This window comes from Vicia villosa, linkage group LG6, assembly GCF_029867415.1.
Source record: "Vicia villosa cultivar HV-30 ecotype Madison, WI linkage group LG6, Vvil1.0, whole genome shotgun sequence".
In the NCBI taxonomy this organism is placed as follows: domain Eukaryota; kingdom Viridiplantae; phylum Streptophyta; class Magnoliopsida; order Fabales; family Fabaceae; genus Vicia; species Vicia villosa.
The window spans coordinates 123,534,343-123,560,051 of record NC_081185.1 but is presented as its reverse complement, the minus strand read 5'-3'; the positions used below and the strand labels follow the sequence as shown (position 1 = coordinate 123,560,051).

General features: G+C 35.3%; 3 protein-coding genes across 3 annotated transcripts; 2 read left to right on the top strand and 1 right to left on the bottom strand.

Annotated features, from left to right (window-relative positions):
- The first annotated feature begins 4,288 nt into the window (after positions 1 to 4,288).
- On the top strand, positions 4,289 to 7,102 carry LOC131609827 (pentatricopeptide repeat-containing protein At3g26782, mitochondrial). Its single transcript, XM_058881636.1, has 2 exons — positions 4,289 to 5,572; positions 5,914 to 7,102. The coding sequence occupies exons 1-2, from the start codon at positions 4,598 to 4,600 to the stop codon at positions 6,955 to 6,957; spliced, it is 2,019 nt and encodes a 672-aa protein (XP_058737619.1). The 5' UTR covers positions 4,289 to 4,597; the 3' UTR covers positions 6,958 to 7,102.
- A 325-nt stretch (positions 7,103 to 7,427) lies between these two features.
- LOC131609829 (uncharacterized) lies at positions 7,428 to 9,066 on the bottom strand. The gene is made up of 2 exons (XM_058881637.1): positions 8,884 to 9,066; positions 7,428 to 8,248 (listed from the first exon to the last, which is right to left on the bottom strand). The coding sequence occupies exons 1-2, from the start codon at positions 8,963 to 8,965 to the stop codon at positions 7,428 to 7,430; spliced, it is 903 nt and encodes a 300-aa protein (XP_058737620.1). The 5' UTR covers positions 8,966 to 9,066.
- A 7,597-nt stretch (positions 9,067 to 16,663) lies between these two features.
- Positions 16,664 to 20,168, top strand: LOC131609826 (mitochondrial phosphate carrier protein 3, mitochondrial-like). The gene is made up of 6 exons (XM_058881635.1): positions 16,664 to 17,096; positions 17,796 to 18,157; positions 18,292 to 18,335; positions 19,229 to 19,443; positions 19,538 to 19,662; positions 19,754 to 20,168. The coding sequence occupies exons 1-6, from the start codon at positions 16,794 to 16,796 to the stop codon at positions 19,800 to 19,802; spliced, it is 1,098 nt and encodes a 365-aa protein (XP_058737618.1). The 5' UTR covers positions 16,664 to 16,793; the 3' UTR covers positions 19,803 to 20,168.
- The last annotated feature ends 5,541 nt before the right edge of the window (positions 20,169 to 25,709 follow it).

Genomic DNA, 25,709 nt, shown 5'->3' with positions numbered 1-25,709 from the left:
ACCGGTAAGTGATGGAACAAGTGCATCATGAATTTTTGCAAACTTTTCTTGATTTTCATATAGTCGACCGTAGATATCCCGATACGAAGTCAACTCCGCAATGAGTTCCCGTCGGACTAAAGTGTGATTATTTTCCCCTTTACCGAGCAAACCCGCAACGGCCCGATATCCACAATTGTCGTCGCCTCCAACATCAACGATGTTATCGATATATTTGTGCATAAAAAGTGGCATCTCATCAATGTAGACAATTGTTGATTTTTTGATCGGCGGTGTACGAGGTGGCTTCGAAATACGGGCTCCTTTGTTACCACTACACTTAGACTTCGGTGTCTTATGAATTTCTGGGAACGATGCATCAACATGTTCAAAGTAGGAAGGAGATCGTTTTGTTGACGTGTCATCTTGTGTAATTTTGGACTTTTTCGGTGCACCTTTCGTTTTAACCAGTTGAGATGGCGGTTTCAAATCGGTGGTCTCCGGAAATGCGATCTTTCGCAATTGTTCTTTTATGTGCATTTTTGTTGTGTCGTCCGCTTTAGCAAACATCTCCATTATCACTTCCAACTCGTCGGAGATGGTGATTTTGGAGTCATTTTCTTTCGGCGGGTCAAAATCATCAAAACGAAGCTTCTTCCAATGGTCGGCTACCTCATCCATGCGTATTGGGGAATTCATTTTCTTCTTTTTTGCAAGTATACAAGCACATGGAAGGCCGTATGTCTTTCTAATGGTGCACCCACATAATGAACTATCGGGCCCCGTGGTCTCCGACCGCTTAGCTTCATGAAACAAAAAATTCAAACCCGTTCGAGATATGTTGTAAATCAATTGGGAGAATAGAATTTGGCCCTTATACCGGTGTTCCATAACCGTCTTGCTCCGACCGAACGATGTTTGAATTTCATTGTGTTGATTTTCAAGCATTTGGTTCACGGTGTCCCATCCCCGACACAAATCTCCCTTGCTATCACCCAACCACCTCTTGAAGACCGCATGTGCGGATTCAACACGGTTAGTCGTGGTGCAACCAAGATGTCTAACTCGATTTGTCCAAGCGCACATGACTTTTTCTCTAACTTTGTCAAGAATGGTGGATTCGACGTAATGACAAAATGTCCTAATGGAACCACACAAAGACCTAAAGTGTACCAATTTCTCGGTATACACCTCTTCGGAGTGTGCATCCAAAATTTCCTTCCATGCCGACATTATCCTTTCAACCACAACACCGGTTTTGACAACTTTACCGTTTTCATCCGGCCTATCTTTTGTCCCAACCGCGGGTTTCAACTTGCTTCTCACGTTGCAAGTTATGTGATACCGGCAAAGTAACGCGGTCGATGTCGGGAAGACGGTATCGACCGCATTCATCAAAGCATTGTCTCGATCGGTGACAATGACGTTTGGCATAACCTCTTGATCAACTAACAAAGACTTGCAAATTCCCAAGGCCCACGTAAAGTTTTCTTCTTTTTCACACTCCAAAAAAGCAAACCCCACCGAATAAGTCTTGTCCGTCGAGGTCACACCGACGATCTCTAGAAGAGGAAGCCTATACTTGTTTGTCTTGTACGTCGAATCCATGACTAGAACGGTTGGAAATGTGTTGAACAATTTGATACTTTCGGGATGAGTCCAAAAAATATCACGCACGGTAACTTTGTCCTCGGAGGTTCGGAAGCTTGAAACATAATTGTTATCGCCTAGAAGTTTCAAAAGTTGTTGCATTTCCGACCGAGGGCCCATATTCAAAACCTTGAGATTGTGCCGTTCATTGTAAACTTGCTTGATATTTGAAACGCTATCCGGTTTCTTACGCTTCAAATCGGCAAGTATGTTGCGAGGCGCCACTTTGACTATCGTTAGGTCCGATATCACATTTCTCTCTTCGCGGGACAAACGACACGCCATTGGATGCCCGTGTAACTTGACATCCAAGGCATGATTATGCATTCCACAAATTACGGTTAACCGCCACAAATCATCAACCCTCCGAGTGGCACGTAACTTAAACGGACACCTGCACTTTCTCGATCCCGTGTCCTCGTGTTTTAGCACCCGGTTTGATTGTACATATCTACCACCCCGTTCACAATTCAAAACAACGAAAGCTTTCCGCCTACTATTTTCGTTGTCCGACCTTAAAATAACAATTCCAAATCCATGTTTGTTAGCTTCCTTCCGAACCCAATCAATCAATTGTTCTCGACTACCGAAACTCCGATCATTTGTAAAATGTTGCCGAACATCGACCGCATTGATCATGGGAGTAGCGTCAATAACCGGATCGTTATTAACGTTGACAATTTCCGGATTTAATACTCCATCGTCTTGCACAATGTTGTCCGGATGCACCATACCTAACAAATGCAAAAATTAGCAAAATTGGCCAAAACTGTTTTTTTTTTAACTGCCAGGGCATATTTCGGAAGTTCATTTCCGAAATTTATTAGGTGATATATTTCGCAAATGAACTTCCGAACCATATCAGTTTTCAGCATAAATTTGTTGAATCAATGTAGTGAAATAGGGGATGAAATGAGAGATGTTTACCTGAAATTGTAGCTTTCTATGCTCCCTTTAACGTGATCAACGGTTTGAAACTTGATTTTAGGGCGAAAAATTGATGGAGATTGATTGGGTTTTAGAGAGGGTTTTGAGAAGTTTTGGAGAAAAATGATGAAATAGTGAAGGAGGGAAATTTGTATATGCAGAAATATTTTCGGAAATGAACTTCCGAAAATATTCACGGTTTTGAATTTTTTATGACTTCGGAGATGCATCTCCGAAAATACCAAAAAAGTGGTGTTTTCGGAGATGCATTTCCGAAGGCAAAAAAAAAATCAAAAAAAAAATAACTTCGGAAGTTCATTTCCGAAGCAGGGGCAGTTTTGGGTTTTCGCTGGGGGTGACCCCCCATAGGGAGGTGGGTAAAGAAATTTTCCCAAATAATGATGGTTAAAATTGATTTTGACTTTGAATTATTGTTAAATTTTATAATTTTTATTTTAAATGTAATTTTAACACTCAAATTTACTAGCTATACCTATATAAAGTTTGGTGTAGTTTATCTTCATTCAAATGGTAACCTTAAAAATGTTTTTGCAGAGAAATTTTGGGGCAAGATACTTGATATGTAGATCGGTTAGAACTTAGAAGAGATTCTAGCCATATTAATTCCTCAGAAGTCCGAGCCAATGCATAATATTCTTCTTCAGTGTTTGAGTGAGCGACCAATGACTATTTTTTCGAGCTCCAATCATGATCAAATACACACATGATCCTGATGTGGATCTTCTTTCATTCGGATCACTGGCCCAAAGAAAATCATTATATGTTCTAAGAGAGAATTTCTGCGAAGGATCAGATGGAGTGAGGATCAAACCATGGTGTGTTGTGCCACTAAGATATCGAAGAATCTATTTAAATGCACTGTGATTCCAATATTTGAGCCATGAACTAACATGGCTTATTGACACAAAAGGTGGTTATGTCAGATCTTGTTAAGGTCATATATTATAGGTCTTCATTCAACAATTGTTCTGTAAAGAGGAGGATCATGTAGGACATCTTTGTCATGCTTACTCAATTAGCAATGGCTAAACATTGGAGTTTTGACTTCGTTGACAACAATCATGCTTGCCTTAACTAACAAGTCTTTTATATACTTGGTTTGAGTGAGAACTATAACAACATTTGGTTGATTATGTACTTCAATACCAAGAAAATATTTTGGTTTGTCAAGTTTCTTGAGAGAAAACTTGTGATAAAGTTTAGAAATTAGGTCACGAATTAGCTTAGGAGAGGTTCTTATGAGTAAACTGTCATCTACATACATCAATGTATACAAGGTTATTTTCTGATGATGATAAACAAAGAGAGAATGGTCACATTTGATTTGTTGGAGGAAAAACTAAATTGTATCAATGCTTGATGAAGCTTTTCATACCAAGTCCTAGGTACCTATTTAAGCCCATAGACCGTCTTCTTCAATTTGCATACAAGTGTTGAATTGGTGTTAACCAAGTTAATGGTTATTGCATATACACTTGTTCATGAAGATCTCCATTTAAAAAAGAATTGTTATATCAATTTGTTCGAATATCCCATTCCCATTTGTATGTAAGAGCTAAGGACATAATGACTTGATGTTGCCATCGAAATTTTCCTAAACCTTAAAAATTTACTTGCAACCAATTGATTGTTTGTATGACGGAAGAGGAGTCCATCAATCCAAAAGTAATCTCAAATCTTACCTTTAACATCTCCCGAAATCTTCAACTCTTTATTCTTTATAGTTAGAGAAGCGACTTTATAAAAAAATATGTTAAATTTACTTTTCTTTAAACTTTTATACCTTCTGATTGGGTTTTGGTCTGGTGTCTTTTTTATTTTTTTTTACTTCAATCTTTTTTAATATATTGAGACATTATTTTAAAAAAAAAAAATTGGTGAATATTTTGTTCAAGTTATAAAATTTCTGGCGGCACAACGGCAACCGTGGACGGACTGCTCGTGGCAGCTTGCGGTGGCGTACAATACATTGCTATGGTAGAAAACACGAATAACCTATAACAACAACATCTTAATTACAATGATTCAATTTGTATGGAGAAGAACACGATCATCATCACCATCATTATCAATTAACAAGTATAAACGCATGCACACAGCAACCACTACTACTACAGAATGGACCAAAAACGCCAACCTAAGAAGCATGTTCGGCAAATACGTCGACAAAACTAGCGTCTATAGTTGGAACTCAATCATCGCCGATTTCGCTAGAACCGGCGACTCTTTACAAGCTCTCTACGCCTTCTCTTCAATGCGCAAACTCTCTCTTCACCCAAACCGTTCTTCTTTCCCTTGCACCATCAAATCATGTTCCTCATTGTCCGACCTCCGCGCCGGAAAACAGACTCACCAACAGGCTTTTGTCTTTGGATACGCCTCTGATGTATTTGTTGCATCTGCTCTCATTGATATGTATTCTAAATGTAGTCGTTTGAATGATGCCCGGAAACTGTTTGACGAAATTCCTAACAGAAATGTTGTTTCTTGGACTTCCATGATTACTGGGTATGTTCAAAACGAGTATGCCGGTGAAGCGGTGTGTTTGTTTAAAGAGATGTTGTTGGTTGAGGAGAGTGATTACGAAGAGGGTGTTACTGTTAGTGTGGATTCAGTTCTTTTGGGTTGTGTTATTTCGGCTTGTGCTCGGGTGTGTTTGAAAAGTGTGACTGAATGTGTTCATGGATTTGTGGTCAAGAAGGGGTTTGAAGGGTGTTTGCCAGTTGGGAATACGTTGATGGATGCTTATGCTAAGTGTGGGGAGATAGGTGGATCTAGGAAAGTGTTTGATGGGATGGAGGAGAGTGATGTTTGTTCTTGGAACTCTTTGATTGCTATATATGCACGTGATGGATTGTCAGCAGAGGCTTTAAGCGTGTTTAGTGATATGGTGAAGAGGGGTGAGGTAAGATATAATGCTGTCACGTTATCTTCGGTGTTGTTAGCTTGTGCTAGTTCTGGAGCTTTGCAAATAGGGAAATGTATACATGATCAGGTATTGCTAGCTAGCTTCATTGTTTTAGTTGATAATCATACAAATTTTGGATTTAATTATTTATCGCATTTTTGGGTCTGTGCATAAATCTGCTTATGTATAACTCTGCCTATGCTGCATTACGTAGTAGTTCTAAGTTTAGAGAAAATGTGAGGGTTGTGTATAGTAGCTGACAGCCAAGGTAGAACTTTGTTCAATTCTCATGACATGGATTGACCAAATTATTTTAATAGAACATTATGGCGTCATTTGTTGTAATTGTATTTTTATACAGAATCTTTAGTCAGGACTTAGGTGAGAATTGTTTGTCTAGCTGATGTATCTGTTTTCTTTTACTATAGGTTGTCAAGATGGAATTGGAGGATAATGTGTTTGTAGGCACTTCTATAGTTGATATGTACTGCAAATGTGGGAGAGTTGAGATGGCAAGGAAGGCATTTGATCGCATGAAAAACAAAAATGTTAAATCGTGGAGTGTTATGGTTGCTGGTTATGGAATGCATGGACGTGGAAAAGAGGCTATGGAAGTCTTCTACGAGATGATAAGGTCTGGAGTCAAACCAAATTACATTACTTTTGTGTCTGTTTTAGCTGCTTGCAGTCATGCTGGCCTGTTGAAAGAAGGGTGGAGTTGGTTTAATAAAATGAAACGTGAATTTGATGTTGAACCTGGGATTGAGCATTATTCATGCATTGTTGATCTCCTTGGGCGAGCTGGCTATCTTAAAGAAGCTTATGGTTTGATCCAGGAAATGAAGGTGAGACCTGATTTTATAGTTTGGGGTTCTCTTCTTGGGGCTTGTAGGATTCACAAGAACGTTGAACTAGGGGAGATTGCTGCAAGAAAACTTTTTGAGTTAGATCCAAGTAATTGTGGATATTATGTACTACTCTCCAATATTTATGCTGATGCTGGAAGGTGGGATGACGTGGAGAGGATGAGAATTTTAATGAAGAATCATGGAATACTTAAAACTCCTGGATATAGTATAGTTGAAGATAAAGGTAGGATACATGTATTTTTAGTTGGAGATAAGGAGCACCCACAACATGAGAAGATCTATGAGTATTTGGACGAATTAAATGTCAAGCTGCAAGAACTTGGCTATATGCCAAATGTAACATCAGTGCTCCATGATGTTGATGAGGAAGAGAAAGGAATGGTTTTAAGAGTTCACAGTGAGAAACTAGCTGTTGCCTTTGGAATCATGAATTCAGTTCCTGGATCAGCCATCCATATTATAAAAAATCTTAGAATTTGTGGGGACTGCCACATTGCAATTAAATTGATTTCCAAAATAGTAAATCGAGAAATAATTATCAGAGATTCAAAGCGATTTCATCATTTCAAGGATGGTGTGTGTTCTTGTGGAGACTATTGGTGACAGTAACTGAAATAAAGGAGTCAGAATTTATTGTGTTGGATGTGCATTACTTGTTCCCCATCAAAGCCTGACCAGAAGCTTGTATGGTGCACGCAACTTTGTGTTACATTTGTGAAGGTGCATATCCAGGGAATCAATTAGTTCCAGTAAGAACAATGAATAGATCACTTATTCTCAGTTCAAATACATAATGTTATTGTTCTACTGCAAAAGCACAATAAAACTCAAGTGCAAATTTTACAAAAGGTAACTGTTTTATTTGAAAATTGAGAAGCATCAACAATCATTACGAACGTGTAAAATAATACTCTTCTGGGTACTTAATGTGCCTACATTGCTGCGATTTCTAAAAGTACTCACTTGCTTGCTATACAAACTAGCATATAATAGCAAATTCTTCCAGAATTATCCACAAGAGATTGTTTCTCAATTGGAGCACAATACTGTTAGAATGACAAGTCTACAAGATATCATGGAGAGCAACCTCTGAAGAGCTTGCTCACAGATTTTCTTCCTGGTCTTGACATCTGCGATTGGCTGCATTCTGAATCAGCATTGGAGTTCCTTGACGAAATCTGGAGGGCCTTGTTCTCGTGCTTCAAAGTTTCCACCTCTAACTGAAGCCTTCTAATGGTTTCCCTCTTTTCATCATTTCTTTGGACCAACTCTTCTATCTGGTGCAGAGTATCATCTGTAAGTTTTGTCATCAGATACTTCAATGCTGGCCACGTACTTTCAAATTCGGAATGGATTACTAATGGGTCTTCAGTTCCCTGTTTTAATTCCATATCCTCAATCTTCATTAAAATATTTTCATTGGTGGAAAAATCTGTCATTCTATCTTCAAGTTGAATGTCAAGGCACTCAAATTCTGATTCTAATTTCCGGCTGCAAGGGTTAGATGGAAATACATCATCTTTCTTCTTTAATATCTCAAAATCTAAATTAGTGCCATTAGATTTGACATCTGAATGCTTCAAGAGAGATTTCATATGGCTATTATAACCCTTTCTGGGTTTCTTATTCTCAAAGTTACATGTTGCTCTTCTGGTGCAGCTAGCACATATGGTTTTTGATGTAGCAGAAGATGATAAAGATCCTGAATGAAAGGAACCATGAGATGTTTTAGACTTTAGTTGGTTATAAGCTAAGGCTATAACACGGTATGATCGGCCAAATTCCTCAAGCATCTGTACGAGGTCTTCTCTCCAATCGCAGTACACGTGTTCTTGGTTTGGAGAATTGACATCTTCTAAAATAGTCTTCATGGCTCCCAATTTCTCGTCCAAATCTAAAACTCAATCAAAAGTAAGTAGTTTATGGAATCAAATCAGAATTCCTATTTATTACAGAACTTAAAAGATGAATGTATAATTCTTAATATGTTGATGCCCTCACTGCCTTTAATTAAACCTCTGGCATGTTTTGTCTAGTGTTTCAGATGACAACAATCATGAAAAAATTGCAATAATTTGGTTCATATTTTTTGCTTCTTAAAATCAATTCTTTAATGGGCAAAACTTGATTTCAAGAGATTTGATTTATTTTTTGAAATATAGTTCTATGTTATCACTTCCAAAAACAAACCGAATAACTTATAAACATCACTCTTAAATATAAGTTAGTTTGGTTGACATTAACATTTTCAAAATCAATTTTATCCCATATATTTTTTCTAGAACAAATATATGGGAAAGCTTGTACAGCATAACACTAATTACTTGCAAAGTTGCAATCAACCATGGACTAACTTTTCTGTAGGGACAGTTGTAAATCGACTATATTGACTTCAAACTTTAGACTATATTTTGTTCTAGCCTTACTTTTATATACTTTCTATTCACAAAGTCAAGTAAAAAATGCCAACAACTTGTTAAAAAAACTAGCATTCAACATGCAGCAGAAAGAATAATAAAAGAAAGAAACCTGATATGGTTGTTTGAAGCCATTGAGACTGGTAGATAGGAGCAGAACTCCATGATTGACCATCTTCATTCTCCATGAACATTGATGTGATTATTCATTACCTCATCAAAAATAAATTTATCAGAAAACCAAAGGAGACAACAGGGTGAAGTGTAAAGAAAGTAAGTAAAGAATTTGAAAATTAAGTTCCTGGCTGGCATATAATTAACCAAGATCATACGTTAAGTAGATTCCTTATCAAATTCGAAAATGGAAATTAAAATAATGTCCCATTATAACTAATTATGCGGATGATTGATTGTCCTTTAATGACTAAAGTATAATTTTGGCAACAAGTTTAATGTCAAAATGACCAAATTAATTACTAGGTTACAACTTTAATTTCAAAATAGTCTTGAGCACTTGTTTGAGAGGGTAAAGATCTCTTTCGTCGAGAACTGAAGATCATGAATTCGGGTGATTAATATATAGTTGTGTGTACTGGATATCTGATTTATAAATAAAAAAATCAAAATATAGGGTTTTTGTTTATTGGTTTTTTCTCTAATATATTGAAGAGTTAAATGATTATGCAATGACGGTGTAAAATAGTTTTACACTGTTATCCAAAAGAAAAATATCGTTTGGCCATGTCATATCAATAATTTCAAAATTATAGTCTGATTTGCCAGGATATATGGTCGTGAATAGTTACACTGTAAAATTATTTATATTGTCCATGCATCATCTATTTCTCTGGTCAATTGCAAGTTCTGAGTTGGATATCCTTATTTAGGTTTGAACTTTAAATCTAATATATAAATTTGCATTGATTATTATGATTTCCTATCTAGAAAAAAAGATGTGGTCAGTTAAAAAAATTTAGATTCAAATTCAAATTATATATAACACATTAATCATTATCATGTTTTATTTAAGGAAGCTTGTGTATGTGATAATATGATTTGAAATTACTTGTAATAAAAATTGAAATGATTTCATAGATTTAAAATGTAATTTAATACATAAAAAAATATTAATTTAAAACACGTGTTAGTAGTAACTTTATTTTACGAAAAATAATAATAATAGAGGAATTTAAGAAAACAAATGTATAATAATAACATCACATGAAAGAAATAAAAAGAGGGGAAAGGGAGAAAGAAAGGAGAGAAAAAATAATAAATATAACTATTCTCTTTTGCGAAGTGCAAGTTGTATTTGAATTTTCCAAATCAATTGGAACAAAAGTTGAGCGAGCCAAAGCAATTGGAGGATTGAGAGGCAAAACAAGGTGGCGTTGAAATTGAATTGATTGTTTATTCTTCCCCATTATGAGAGGAATCAAATAAAATATTCCACCGCATGCTCTCCTAACCTTTTTCCGTCAACATTGGAGAACAAATACCATTCATCCCTTTTTTTCTTTTTTTTTTTATTGATCGAGAGTGTATATTTAAATTAATTTAAATTCATTCAAAAATGTTTTAAAATTGTATTTAAATATTGTGGACTTTGCAAACTATTGCTGTTTTAATAAAGTCAATTACTGAAATTGATAGTCTTATGCTGTTTGAAGCGGAGGAGAGTAAACATCCTAAAACGGTAGGAAAAAATTACAATTTAATTTTAATGGATGAAAATAAAATTTGATTGGTGTTTTGTTCATAAATCATAAATAATTGATGACGAAATGTGGTAAGACTCTAGTGCGGTAGAAGGTGCTTTCGTTACGACAGAGCAACGTAAATCTAAATTATTAGCACTGCAACTTTCAAATCAGTGAATGAATGACTGGTGTTGAGAATGAATAAAATACCATAGCCTTGGTAAGACTTTGGTCATAATCATCTTAAGTCCTTTGACATGGAATGTGGGGGCCCTTCGATTACATCTGACGACAAGCAATCATCTATAAGCAAAGATTTGGTGATGGCTTCTTGACTACGGGACTACTTGACCTTCACCAAATTCGACGTTCGTGCCTTTGTATTGGGCCTTCTCGTAATTGGGTATCTCCGTCTTTGAGCCTAAGGCCGACCCGAAATAGTTGCCCAAAAGGTTTGTCATTATGCAACAATGTGGAAACCTGAGATTATGGGATCACTTTCATCCTCTGCTGAAATATTCTAGACAATTATGACTAAGGCATAGGAGTCTCTGGCTAAAGCTAAGAAAGATTTGTTTGATGTCAAGGATACCCTTGTTCCTTCCTCGACCATTACTAAATGTTATAAGTTGTGTTCATTGTTTGGTTAGAAATTTTCTTTGTATAAAGAGGTTTGTGGGCACATCCTTCTAAAAGCTCACAAGTTTAGTGGACACTCTCAAGAATAATTCTTGGGGACATGAGTAGGTCATTCTAAGGTCGAACATTTATAATTCTCTACTATTTTTCTCTTCCTCTTATCTATTTTATTTTCAGTAATTCTCTTTCCTTTAGTTTTCTACTGCCTATTTATTCATTGGTTTTATAAAATATTTTCAAACTCTGATTTTCAAAATGAATTTGTTTTCAGCCAAAGTTTTTTAAATCTTCACAACTCGCCCTCTTTTGTATAGGGTCACATATCCAACAAGCGGCATCATAGTCTAACTCTTATTTAAAGACTAATCGTCTCAGGGGGAATATGACTTCTAACACTTCTTTTAACAAGAGGACTTTCTTAAACACACCTTCATCGTTTAATTGTGATGGGTTTTAGTTGTAGAAAGCTAAAATTAAAATCTTATTTAAATTATTAATCTTGAATTACAGGAAAACAATAATCAATTGTCTGTTTATCCCTACTCACAATGTTAATGATGAATCGGTAGATAAATCTGATTTCCTTTGGACAACAGAAGATAAGAGAAAGTTTGAAGTTGATTTTAAAGCAAAAAAACCTTTTAATCATGTTTTTAAGTTAAAATTAATTTCTTTATATTTTAAATTGTAAATTTGCTAAGGAAATGTGAGACACTCTTGAAATGATCTACGGAGTATCTCCAAGTATCAAACAAGAGAGAATGAAACGCACGAGGTGAAGATGTTGAAACACTAGATGAATGTGAATGTTGCTTTCACGTATGGTGTTCGGTCTTTAGATATTCTGTAAACCATGTTATAACTTTCATCGCTAACAAAAATATCTAAGAGTTAAAATTTGAAATCAGAAACCTTAACCAATCCTTAAATCGAGAGATGAAAATGTTTATAATTTTCAAGATAAATCCAAGAAGAAAGATATCAATGAGAAACTATAAAAGTTGATACAACTGTTGAAAGATGGGGGGATGAGATCAAACTTAGATTAATTTTAGCAATTTTATCAAAGAACTCTTTTGAATAAGAAGAAGAAAAATCAACTTTAGTAGTTTCCTTTGAAATAAAAATCAACTCAAAATATTCAACAACCAACGGAGCGTACAAAGAAGAAGAGGAAGTTTCATCCAGTGGAATCTTCAAATGGATTAATGAGAGAGAAGTCTTAACAAATAATATCGTTGAAAAATTGACATAAAAAAGAAATCTTGATTAATCAACCTCTAGTAGAATCTTCAGAGAGTCTTCATTCAACGAATAAGAATAAGTTTGATTGAAAGCTTCTCAAGAATAAGATGATTGTGAAGTATCAACTTTATCATACAAGTAAATGTTTAAATTGAAAGCTTCTCAAGAAGAAGATGATTGTGAAGTTGCCTCTGCACTGGGTCGAGACAAGGTATGTTGATGTTTTGCGGCCCAAGACAACAAATTGTCACCAAGATACATGCAATACCCAGAGATAGATCTTCTTGTGTGTGGACAGCCAGCCTTATCAACATCTATGTAAAATGATTTTGCGTCCCTTTATTTGATTAAAAAAACATTCCTATTTGGTTTAAATTCTCTATTTTGATGTCAAAAAGTGATACACACGTCTACACATAAGAAGAAAAGATTCACACTTTCTTTATTTATTTTGGGTGAGTCATTCACATGTGGAAATTAGGAGTACTGCTAGAAAGAAACGCGACTAAAGTAAGGACTCTTCTTCATACAATTCATAATTAAAATGTTGATATTTTATTTGGATGCTTTATGAAAAGAATATTAAAAAATTAGTTTTTATTATAATAAATAAGAGAAATTTCTAAGCAATATTTGATTTTTTTTTAAATAAGGCTGATATATATATATCAAAAGGAAAAATGGTACAAAAAGACAGGGGGGACTATACCAATACCCTCTCAACCAGAAGTAAACTTAAAGAAAGGCAAACCAAGCCCATTCTTTACAAAATCAACCCTTACAGCAAGAGGGAGAGAAGAGTAGTAAGTAGTACCAGTTAAATCTAAGCCTATGTTAGCGAGGGTATCAACACAGCTGTTCCCTTCTCTATATATGTGAGAAACGATAAAATTCCAGTGAGAAACTAAGTAGATACAATTCAACCATCTAGATCTAATCGCCCAAGGGACACGAAACAGGGGTTTAAAAGCAAGCACCACCGCCTTCGAATCCGATTCCAGCCAAACATTCTTCCAATTCTTCTCATGGGTGAACTCAATTGCTTGTATAGCACCCGAGAGTTCAGCAATGAGAGAATTAGATTCACCCAAAAAACAAGGAAAATTTCTATACACTGATTGATTTTGTAAAAGAGGAAATTTATATGCACAAGTAATTTTGTAAAAAGAGATAAATACTTTTGTATATATTATGTTAATTGGAAGGTAGGATATATACTTTTCTATAAGATTTTCCTATATATTGTGTTGATTGTGGTATAGAATATGTATTTATAAATATAAATATTAGTATAACTAATTAATGAAAAATTTATCTATATACGATTTTACTCAATCTTAATTTTTATTTAATTCTTGAGTTTATACCAATAAAATTGTAATAAAATATGAAATAATGGATAAAAGGAATTTTATGATTTTAATCACACACATGATGATGCATAAATGTATGTAATACGGTGTTGTCTAAGTGATGGGGTTTTATTCTTTTTTTTATCATCATATCATATGCATTTTTGTATGGTGCCTTAGTGACGGGTTAATTTCTTTATTAGTGTTAGAGCATACATACTTGTATTTAACGAAAGCTCCATAAAATTTAAGTTATGTTATTAAAAATGTTTGTGTGTTGCTGATACAAACAAATGATATAAGGGGGGCTAAAAATCCAAAAAAAAAAACAAGAAGACTACACATGAAAAACACGGGATAATGCCTCCCAAAACAAATCAGAAGTATATGTTAGAAAACCTAAAAAAGATAACTATCATACATCATTTTTCCTAGATTATTCTGGAGACTAAGATTAATTAAAGCATCAACACTCCTATTAGCTTCTTGGAAAATATGATGAACTGAATCTCCAAATCTATGATGAGCACCAACATAACGTTATTGAGGAAGGTCTTGCTTAGCTTGATGATATAAGCATTCTTGTTGATAGATTGATACACCACCCTGTTGTCGATTTGAAGGAAGACCCTCCTATGCCCTCGATCATAAGCCAATAGAAGACCAAGTTGGATAGCTTTAAATTCTGCTTTAATGACAGAGGCATATCCCATATTATGAGAAATACCTCTAATCCATAAACTGCATACAAGTTAGTCTTTATTGCTCCAACGGTATTAAGATCCAACCAATCAACATTTAGGGGAGATCGACTAATAAGGATAGTGACTTCTCACTTTTGGCGGACCTTCTGCATAAGGCTTGTGCTATCTTTGTAGACTAATTTTTTCCTTCTTATTTCAATCACCCGATTTGTAGCCATTATGTAGTCTTCGTTGTGATTCCTTTGATCTCTCTAGTATCATAACATGTGGCATTTAGTAGCCCAAGTGTTGCTTTAGTCACGATCCTTTATGTCATTTATATTGATACTTATCCACCCCTGCAAACCGCTATCAAAGAAATTTTCCCAATTTTCCTCATCCACCAAGTTACATCATATAATATTAGCATTGTCACAGTCTCATAAAAGATGCATGATTGTTTCATCTTTATAATGACAACAGGACAATCAGTCATGCTCAAATGTCTTAGAGAAGATCCCTAATTGGCGATCAAACATTTATGCTTCGCCATCCACATAAAGATTCTAATTCTTCCAGGAACCTCAAGCCTCCAAATTTTGTTAAGTCCTTAGAGCTTTAATCATTAATAGAGCATCTAAGGGACTCGTAAGCACTAGAAATAATGAACATGCTTGTATTTGTGCCCTTCCATATGCAAATATCTCCCCCATTTTCAGCACTAGGATGGCTCATAGTCAACATATTATCAATAATATTCTGAGGGAAATATCTATTCATGGTCTCCACATCCAATCACCACTAGCATCCAGTAGCTCAGTAGGGATGACAGGCAGACCCGAACCCGTGGGCCCCGCCTGAAACCGAACCCGAGCCAACGGGTGAAAACCTGAGTTGACTGGATTCGGGTGCCACCCAATTTTTTGGGTGCGGGTTTGGGTAGTGTGAAACCCGCGCCCGAAACCCGAAACTACACCCGGTTATATATGAAATCACATGAGTGCCTATATATATATATATATATATATATATATATATATATATATATATATATATAATTGTAACAAAATTTTAGAATTTCTTTCATACTTTCTTTGGGTAGAGTGCTTGTCATCATAGAGTGTGTAGGAATGACTCCAGTTACTGCCTTTGAGAGAGTAATTCTTCTTGCAAAAGACAAATGATCTCCCTTCCAAACCATTAATTTTGCTTTGACTTGGTCAATAATATACTGGTATTATTTCCTTTTAAAGTTCATGCCAGTCAAAGAAATGCCTAAATAGTTACCTAAATCTCTTGTCTTCTTAAAACTTGATTCTTGAGAAAGTTGCTTTCGAATTCGCTTTGCAGTGCTCTTGAAGAAGAAAATTTTAGTCTTGTCTTTATTGATTTGTTTACTAGAGGTATCACAAAAATTCTTGAGAATCTCCTTTTTTAGTTAATTATAGTAATTCTAATTTTTGATAGTTTATACATTTATTTATGAATATATGCAACATTTTTTAAAGTAAAATTTGTTTAAAAGATGCTTTATAATTTTTTTTCAAGAAAATAAGTGAAAAATTTAATTAAAGATAAAAAAAGTTTATTAATCTATTAAAAAAATGAAAAAATTAATTAATTAAAAAAATAGACGGGCAAGTCTGTCGCCCGCCAACCTGCTACCTTGACGGGACAAACTTGATTTTTAGGTCCATATCGACCGGGTAGAGATCCTCTCCATTTCTTAAAAGAAATGGAAGACTCCATTACTATAGTTTTGAGTATATAAAATTAAATAAATATGAAATAAATGTCACATGTCATAAAAATACGTGATATTTATATACAAAACTATAATAATGGAGAAAATGGAGAGATAGAAAAATGGAGAGGATCCTGACCCATATCGACCTGATGGACTTGTTCACCTCGCTCTTTCTTTGACAAATTTAAGACGGGATGAATCAGACGGCCATTTTGTCACCCATATTCTGCCCGCCTCATTGATATCCTTAATTATTCCTTATTTTGTATACAAATCTAAACATAACATTTCATATCAACTAAAAAAGTATAATTTATTATCATATGAAAATTGGAAATTTAGTATAACTATGACTAGATTCATAGAATATTCCCGCAAATATAGTTCATTTCATTTTTCACAATTGCGATAAAAGACACGCCAACTTCTCCATGGTGTCAACGCGATAATTCCTACAAAGTATCAGGGTCATTTCGGTCTTTGTAAAACTTTGGCATAACGATATAAATTGCCAAAGCACAGTGATTGGTGCATTAATACAGAGAGTGTGCAATCGCGGCGAAGAATTGGGAGAGACTGAGGAGCGAGAAATCCAACCATTTTCTAACCTCCTCTCTCGCATTTCTTTGCAAATTTCGTTCACTTCGATTCACCAAATGGCTCCGTCTTCAGAAACTTCCGTTCGCAAGAACATGATTCCTTCATTTCTCTACGGTTCTTCCCCTAAAACCCTACCGGTTATTCACCAGATCATCAACTCCGGTCCCGCTCCTTCCGCCGCCGCGTCGCCTTCGTTGTCCGGAACTGGATCTTTCATGATTCCTTCTCCCAAGGAATCCGGCAAGATCGAGATGTACTCACCGGCTTTCTATGCTGCTTGTACCGCTGGTGGAATTTTTAGCTGTGGTCTTACTCACATGACCGTCACTCCTCTTGACCTAGTCAAGTGTAATATGCAGGTATACTATTATTCTTCTTCGATCTGGCTTTTTCTTTAGTAGCGTTTTGATTTGTGATGTTCTAGATCTGCGATTTTCTTTCAAGTTTTTCCGATTGATGCGATGTATTATGAATCTTGCTTGCGAATTTGATAGTGTTGCTTTCGGTTAAGTAGATCTGTGATAGTTCGTGTTGGTTGTTTGTTAAATTGGACGGTTCTTTGGTTTGAATCGTTCTTTGTTAAATTTCGATTCCGTTTTGTTAATCTGAAGCTATGTATGCTGTATTTGTGTTATTTCACTGTCTTGAATTTTTAGTGTTTTGGATGACGTCTACTGAATATGTTGTTCTAGCCGTGATTTACTTTGTTGAGTTTCATATTTTGTACATTGACTTCTTGGACGACTTCTTAGTCTGTTAGTCTTGAATTGCGGCCTATGTGGTGACCTATGCAGCACCAACACCTCTAAAAAAGGACGCATCCGTGTTAAACACTTGCGATGAAATGTGTGATTATGTTTAATTATTCAATTAATTTTGTCAAAATATTACTAGTGTCGCCGTGTCAGTGTTGGTATTGTGTGCATGGTATCCGTGCTTCACAGGTGGTGAGTGAGTAGTCTTGATGCATCTGTTCTATTGCAATGTTAGTGTTGTTGGAGTTAGTATCCGTGCTTTGTATTATGTTGTAATGTGTGTGGATTGCTTACTGGTTTCAGATTGACCCTGCCAAGTACAAGAGCATCTCATCAGGGTTTGGAGTATTGCTCAAGGAGCAGGGAGTTAAGGGCTTTTTCCGCGGCTGGGTGCCTACTTTGCTTGGATACAGTGCACAGGGTGCTTGCAAGTTTGGATTCTATGAGTTCTTTAAGAAGTACTATTCTGATATTGCTGGTCCAGAGTATGCAAACAAGTACAAGACCTTGATCTACCTTGCTGGTTCAGCATCTGCCGAGGTTATTGCTGATGTTGCACTTTGCCCATTTGAAGCTGTGAAAGTTCGTGTTCAAACTCAACCTGGTTTTGCAAGGGGTCTTGGTGACGGGCTCCCGAAATTTGTCAAATCTGAAGGAGTTTTGGGGTATATGCTTATATAAACTCTTTTACTTCTGAACTGTTATGGTAGACTAGAGGATGTTGGGTGACTTTATTATGTTGCTCTTAATATATGCTTGGAATTAGGCTGTTATCTCACTAAAACTCTCATGATTTCAGGCTCTACAAGGGATTAGTGCCTCTATGGGGACGACAAATTCCATGTATGTTCACCATCCTAAATGTTGTAGTTTGTAATACATTAAATTCCTATCTTGTTGAGTTGATTGTTTATATGCTGTTACATATCCAATACTTAACTTACAAGCTGATGCATTTTAGTTTGCACATTATTTTTTCAATCTATCGCATTTCTTTTCATGCGATGCTTGTAAGACTTGTAGCACTGTGCTGTTAGACTTCTAGTCAATTTTTAAACTGGATATTCTTGACTGCCGTGTTGATATTTTTGTTAGAATTTATCATATATTATTAAAACCTGGTTCTACCTATGAATATTTGATAATTCATTCAAGAACGAGTCAAAGGTTTATCAAGGATATAAGTTGCGCTCTTTTAATTATCAATGTATATGTACATAAAGTTCTCAATGATCTTGCATTTTTTCTTTACCTGTTCTGTTAGAAAGTAACCGATAGTTTGATTTGTTTTCAAGGGATTTAGTTATTTTTATTGTGGATTTTAGATGCAATACTATTTATTGATTTAATAGTCATAATTAATTATCTTAGTTAATCATGACCTTTCTCGCCCTGTTATGTAAAAGGGCATGGTTAGGGCGAGATAATGTTTTTTTTTTTAATATTTGCAGAGAGATGTGTGACAATGTCCTAAATACATTTTTGATAATTTTATACCCCTTTTATCATATTACGTGCATATTTATGTATCCCTACTTATTGTCTGAAATAAATTGAGATTGTTGTTTTCTGAGAATTGATGAAACTCTTTTATGAGTATTGGTGGTGGAGTTTGCAATTTAAGTTTGTAGCTTGTTCTTTAATATCTTATGAAATTAAGATAACTTATTATTGAACCAAATGACATGGTGCCTAATAATAAGACCTGTAGAACTAACGAATATTATTTCTTGCAGACACTATGATGAAATTTGCTTCTTTCGAGACCATTGTTGAGCAAATCTATAAACATGCCATCCCCAGGCCAAAGAGCGAGTGCAGCAAATCTCTGCAACTTGGTGTCAGTTTTGCTGGTGGATATGTTGCTGGTGTACTTTGTGCAATTGTGTCTCATCCTGCGGATAATCTTGTCTCTTTCCTGAACAACGCCAAAGGTGCCACAGTTGGTGATGTGAGTTTCTTTTTCATATTTATGTAAATGTTTTGCATTTTTGTCTGATTTCAACAAGTATATATGATTTGATGCTATCTAATGTTTAATGCAGGCTGTTAAGAAGTTTGGTGTGGTGGGTCTTTTCACCCGAGGTCTCCCTCTCCGTATTGTTATGATTGGAACACTTACAGGAGCCCAGTGGGGAATATATGATGCTTTCAAAGTCTTTGTGGGACTGTAAGTTTATACAACTGCTATCTGATATTGTTTCATGTATTTCATCTTCTATATTATGACGTGCCTATTAAATTGTTGTTCTCTTTATTAGGCCAACAACTGGTGGTGCTGCTCCTCCTGCTGAGATCGCAAAGGCATAAAGCAACCTATGGTGACCATTTATATTTTGTTTGAGTAACGCAGTAAAGCAGAAATAGGGACCATAAATAAACAGAGGGCTGCTGTGGTTGCCCAAGTTCTCAAGTTCAGACACTGTCTACATTTTTCCTGCATTTGGTCATTTAATTTTTGGTAGGATGATTTTGCTCCCATCTCTTCCAGTTGCTGAAAACTTTTTAGGTAGGAATGATATAATTTGTGTGTTAGGATTACTACACGCAACTTTCAAACGGGAATACACATTTATTTGATTGTTTATGCATAAGCATGGACGCATATGCAGTGCTTGAGATCCAATTTTCTTCTATTAATTTTCATCTGGAATATATTTTTGGCGTTAAAAGAAAGTTATGCTTGTGTTGCTATTATCTGTATTTCAGTGTCTGTTACCAGGTGGATTCAATGTTGCTATTATATTATTCTTTAACATTGCTAAGCAAAGCTTTCAAACCCGTAAAGTTAATTGATTCAACAATACCCTTTTAATTGATTGACTCCATAGAAAATTATTTTTTAAATAATATAGACCATTTATCCATTAAATAGCTTTGAGCTTATGGACATATTTAACCATTAAATAGCTTTGAGCTTAAGGACATATTTATCCATTCAATAGCTTTGAGCTTAAGGACGTATTTATCCATTAAATAGCTTTGAGCTTAAGGACATCAAATCAGTGGATCAGTTCTGCACATTCTCTTTGTATCTGTTTTCTACTATAGAGCGTGGGTTGAATGGGGGGATCTAGAAATTTTTAATAGGAGTAAGGAAATTTTCCATACTAGTTTAGTGGATGACAAATATACGTGTTTTTGGGAACCCAGTATAGTTATAAAAAATTATTTTTATATGTGCTCTAAGTTGTTTTTATAATCTGTATGTAGAATTTATAAAAATAAACTTAAAAAGTCGAAAAGAAATAATGTAAATAAGGTCTCTCCGAAGTATTACAAAAGTTATGGATAAACTTAAATAAATCAATTCAAACTTAACTGAAAAGAACATACTAACTTCTACTAATTGCCTTTGTGTCTACATTTATACCTTGGGGACTTGATGTACATCGGCCTCTTAATTGGGGAGGTTTGAGCTTATCATTTGACTTAGATAACTGTCGCTGTATTTTCTTTAGTTAACTCATTTTAGCTATTTCCACTAAAATTGTATGCTGATTACATCAGTAAGTAATACTATAGACGTGTTACATTGCAAGTTTAACAACAGGCAACCGCAATATTATGACATAACATCCATTCACGATCATAGCGCAGTAGTGTCATTAAAAGATGAACAAATCGACAGGCTTGTCCAAGGTTTCTTCAAGCCTATCTTCTTCTTCTTTTTTTTTTTTTTTTTGTTTTTGTGTTTGCTACAACAATTTTGTAACCACTATAGCAAAAAGATGATATTGATCTTTGGAGTGCTTGTTCACACGATAAAACAAGTTTAAATAATGATTTACAATCGATCCACCTGTCATTTATCTTCTAATGCCACATCTAATGAATGAATGATTTTATGTAGTTGTTCACCATCTGAATTTTAATTTGAGTCGCCCTTCTTGAAGTTCATGGATAGATGCGAGTTAGATAAAGGACAACTATAGAACATTTTGTTTTTTTAGTTGCTTATATTTAAAACATGTTTGGAGAAGAAAATGAATTTATAAACTTTTGGATTTGAGTAAATGAAAGATTTCTCAAAATCCTAATGACATATTTGAATGAGGAGGTACCTGAAATCTTTAAAGAAATTAAAGTTTTAAATAATTTAAATGGTTCAATTGAAAGCAATTCATTTGAAAAAAATATTAATATGGTTCATTGTTGATTTTTCTGGACTACTTTAAAAATTTAAATTTCAAAAATAGGGATCAATTTGTAAATTTAAAAGGACCAATTTGTAAATTTTAAAAATTATTTTTTTTAAAAAAAAAAATAGGGATCAATTTGTAAATTTAAAAGGACTAATTTGTAAATTTCAAAAATTAATTTTTTTTTTTTAATTTTGAGGGCTTATTTGAAAATTTTAAAAAATATGGAGATTAGCTTGAAAATTTTAAAAGATTAATAATAGTTAATTTGACATTATAAAATATAGTTTGAGAAAAGAATTTCAAACTTCTCGTGTCATTTGAAATTTTTTAAGTTTAACTTGGACAAAATACTTCTTAAATTTTTATCTTTTTAATGATTCTCCATCTTTTATCCAAACAATAAATTTTAGTTAAGTTATATGAAATTTTCTTAAAAAATTACTTTTCCTCGTTAAAACCAGTCTTCAAAACACTCTAAGATTTAGAGATGAACAAAATCACATTAGATGTTCATACCCGCGCGGGCACCAACCTTTGTACCCGTATCTGTACCTTATGGATAACAAAGTACTCGTACCCACTACCCGTAATTTTAGTAAAAATAAATTTACCAATTAAAAAATATCATATGATTTCAAAGTTTTAACAAAATTAATAAAAATTTCTAACAACTTGTCCATACAATCGGCATAGTTTTAATACTCACATATGGGAAAATATCAACTAGGTAAATAAAAACAAATAAAACAACTACATGAATAAATAACGGAAATGGAATGAATGCATAGAAAATTCTAAAGGAGAAGAGATTCCTTCTTAGTTTTAGACTTCATCGCGTTGTGAGGATGGATGGGAAGCTTCCTTGCTCTCGCTAGCTTCGTCGGGCGGTGTTATCCTATGGTTGGCCTTTTTTGCCCTTACGCTGGGAAGACATGTCCTCTTTAACTTGAGGCTTTCTGTGTAGCACTTCCTGGATATTTCCTGATCTTCTCAAATCACTCCCACTCGCCCATTGGGGATGATACTTAATGCATAAGTACAAGGTAGACAAAGCGCCTCCCAGGTGGTTAAAGTTTGGTAGCCCAATAATCATATTATATAAAGAGGAGGTGTCAATGACTAGATACTTAACCTTTATTTCCTCGACATGGTCTTGCTCTCTGAATGTGATCCTTAGGGTGAGGTAGCCTTTCACCTGCACCTGGTCTCCTGAGAATCCAACCAATGATCCTTTGAAGAGCTTCAGGTCTTCCCTATCGAAACACAATCTCTCAAAGGCATCCACATACGGTATAGTGGCGGAGCTTTCCTGGTCGACTATGACTCTTTTGATCTCCCTTCTTTGCATTTGACAACGGTGACCATGGGATCATTGTTGTGAGGATGGACGCCGAACACATCTTCTTTCGAGAAGACGAGTGCGACTTGTGCTACCTTCGTACTTGAGATCTTAGTGGGTCTTCTACACTCAGGACTTGACGAGTGTATCTTTTGCGGGAAGAGCTGGTTTCTTCGCCCCCGACAAATCCTTTGGTTATGGTGTTAAGGATATAACGCACCGCTTTCTCGCTTTCGCTCTAGGATGCTTCTTTAGGGGCAGGCGGTGTCGGGAAACTATGTAGGTGGAGTAAATTGCGCTAGATCTGTTCTCGTAGAGAATTGAAAGGCGTGAAACTCTTTGTTTCTATTCTCGCCCTCTTGAACAAGGGTTTATCCTTCACGGGAAATGTGTAGCTATTTTTTCTTGAGGGATGAGAGCTCTCGGTGTAACACCCTAAACCCCGAAACTTATATATGAAGAATACTTGACAATTTAAGGTGTCACGATGACAACCTTTCAACAATGCTAAAACATTTAGAAGCACACACAGGAATAATAAAGAACATTCAACACCTTTTATCACAAGCTCGCCATACATTAGGCTCATTAATGCAGAAACATTACTAAATCAAGTTATAACTGCATAGAGACTCCAGAATTCAGTCTCATAACGATATAAATTTCATAATGTAATTAAAATAGATTTGAATTGTTCAACTCCCAACAACTTCAAAACTTTAACAAACATGGTATTAAACTTTGACGAAATCAAAATAAGCAAAAACAGACGTTCCCAACCCCGATGTTACATAGTCAGAGCATAACTTCTAGAATAATAACGAACTAAACGAAAATACCTCCAATGAGCTATCTCCCACTCACAACAATAACTTCTAATCCTGGTTATCTGCAAGATATCCATTGTGGACAACATTAAAGCAAAGGGGATCAGAATACACTTCCATAATTTAGCGCAGTGTAAACAAGCAAAGGTAGAATATCACATAACAAGTACAAACGCTAATCATGACAACATCAACACATCAAGTATTCTCATCCAAATAGCACATCTTTAAATGACCATACACAAAATATAACACTAATGCAAATGTACACAACAACTGACTCAACATGCATGTGGTACCAATATGAACACTCAGGTTCATCTCGCTCCCGATTCCCTCTTTGGAATCAGAGCACACCAAAATCGTCACCATTACCATAGGTAATGCTACACCGATTCCCATCGGAACCATCTACTTGCTCTCGATCGCCACCATAGAATCAGAGCACAACAAACTAAACCCAAGTTCGTACACCATGAATACATGACTCAACAACATGCACTTAAAAACATGCACATATGGGCCCACTTTTGACCGCGCACAACATCAATAATACAGATCTCCACCTTTATTGAACTCTTGAAACACCACTGACTTGTTGAAACAATTGATATGGACACGGTTAAACTTCAACCAGTTCATTCCAAGGATAACATCGAGTTGGTTCAACGATAGATAGACTAAGTTCATCCCTAAATCCTTACCATAGATAGTCAATAACCAATTCAAACAAACCCATGAGGTTGACATAAAACCGTTTGCTAGGGTATAAATAACCCTACTCCCAACCATAGCAAACATCTCTAACTTCAACCTCTTAGCATAATCAAGAGAAATAAACAAACGCGTAACACCCGTGTAAATTATAGCAATCAACAAAACACCATTAATGAAGCACGTACCTCAAATAAGATTATCTGCATTAGTAGTCTCTGTCCCAAATAAAGCAAACACATTTCCTCTAGATTGAGTCTTCTTTGGTTTCTGGAAGTTAGTATTAAGGTGATCAACCTCACCACAATTAAAACAAGTCAAACCACCATTCCTACGATGTGCCACACAATGACCTATCTTTCACCATTTAAAGCATCTCAAAACATTATTCTTGCCGTCTTTAGCACGGTGACCCTACTCACCACACTTTAAGCACTTAATTGCTGCAGGAGGGTCTTCCCCACTTTAATCTTTCCAACCTAAAGCTTTCTGCTTCCCTTTCTCAACAACATAAGGTTTTCCTCAAAACTGACATTTCCCTCTCTTCTCACTAAGACTCTTATAATGAGAAGACTGAGTTCTGCTAACCTCGTCATAGATCCTACACTTATTCACTAGCACAGCATACTTACTAATTTCTTGGTATCCAATACCTTTCTTGATTTCTAGTTGCAAGTGATTTTTCAAATCTGATACACTTAGAACTCTTAGCAGCAACACTGTTGTAGTGAGGAAAGAACTTCCCTAGCGACTCAAACTTGGCAGCATACTCTGCACAATCATATTTCCTTGCTCCAGCTCAATGAATTATATCTCTTTCTTTCTATACACATCTTCAAGAAAATACTTCTAAAAAAATCTAGCCTTGAACGTTTCCCAACTAACATCAACACCTTCATCTTCCAATCTCTGACGCACATTATCTCACTAGTCTGTGGCTTCCTCTAACAACATATGAGTGCCGAACAACACTTTTTGCATATCGGTTCAAGCCATTACTCTAAAAATAATTTCAATCTCATGGAACCATGTCCATGCACCTTGTGGATCATGTTTTCCCTTGAATGTCGGCAGATTGTTCCTTTTGAACTTCCCCAATCCACGAAATTCATCATCGACTCCAAAATTTAGTCTCATAATGATATAACTTTCATAACGTAATTAAAAGGGAGTTGTATTTTTCAACACTCAA

Excerpts from the sequence above, each read along its gene's own strand:
- LOC131609827 (XM_058881636.1), top strand. The coding sequence starts at position 4,598 with ATGATTCAATTTGTATGGAGAAGAACACGATCATCATCACCATCATTA. Across the intron at positions 5,573-5,913 it reads GGAAATGTATACATGATCAG|GTTGTCAAGATGGAATTGGA; the intron begins GTATTGCTAGCT and ends CTTTTACTATAG.
- LOC131609829 (XM_058881637.1), bottom strand. The coding sequence starts at position 8,965 with ATGTTCATGGAGAATGAAGATGGTCAATCATGGAGTTCTGCTCCTATC. Across the intron at positions 8,249-8,883 it reads GCTTCAAACAACCATATCAG|ATTTGGACGAGAAATTGGGA; the intron begins GTTTCTTTCTTT and ends ATTGAGTTTTAG.
- LOC131609826 (XM_058881635.1), top strand. The coding sequence starts at position 16,794 with ATGGCTCCGTCTTCAGAAACTTCCGTTCGCAAGAACATGATTCCTTCA. Across the intron at positions 19,444-19,537 it reads AAGGTGCCACAGTTGGTGAT|GCTGTTAAGAAGTTTGGTGT; the intron begins GTGAGTTTCTTT and ends TGTTTAATGCAG. Across the intron at positions 19,663-19,753 it reads TTCAAAGTCTTTGTGGGACT|GCCAACAACTGGTGGTGCTG; the intron begins GTAAGTTTATAC and ends TCTCTTTATTAG.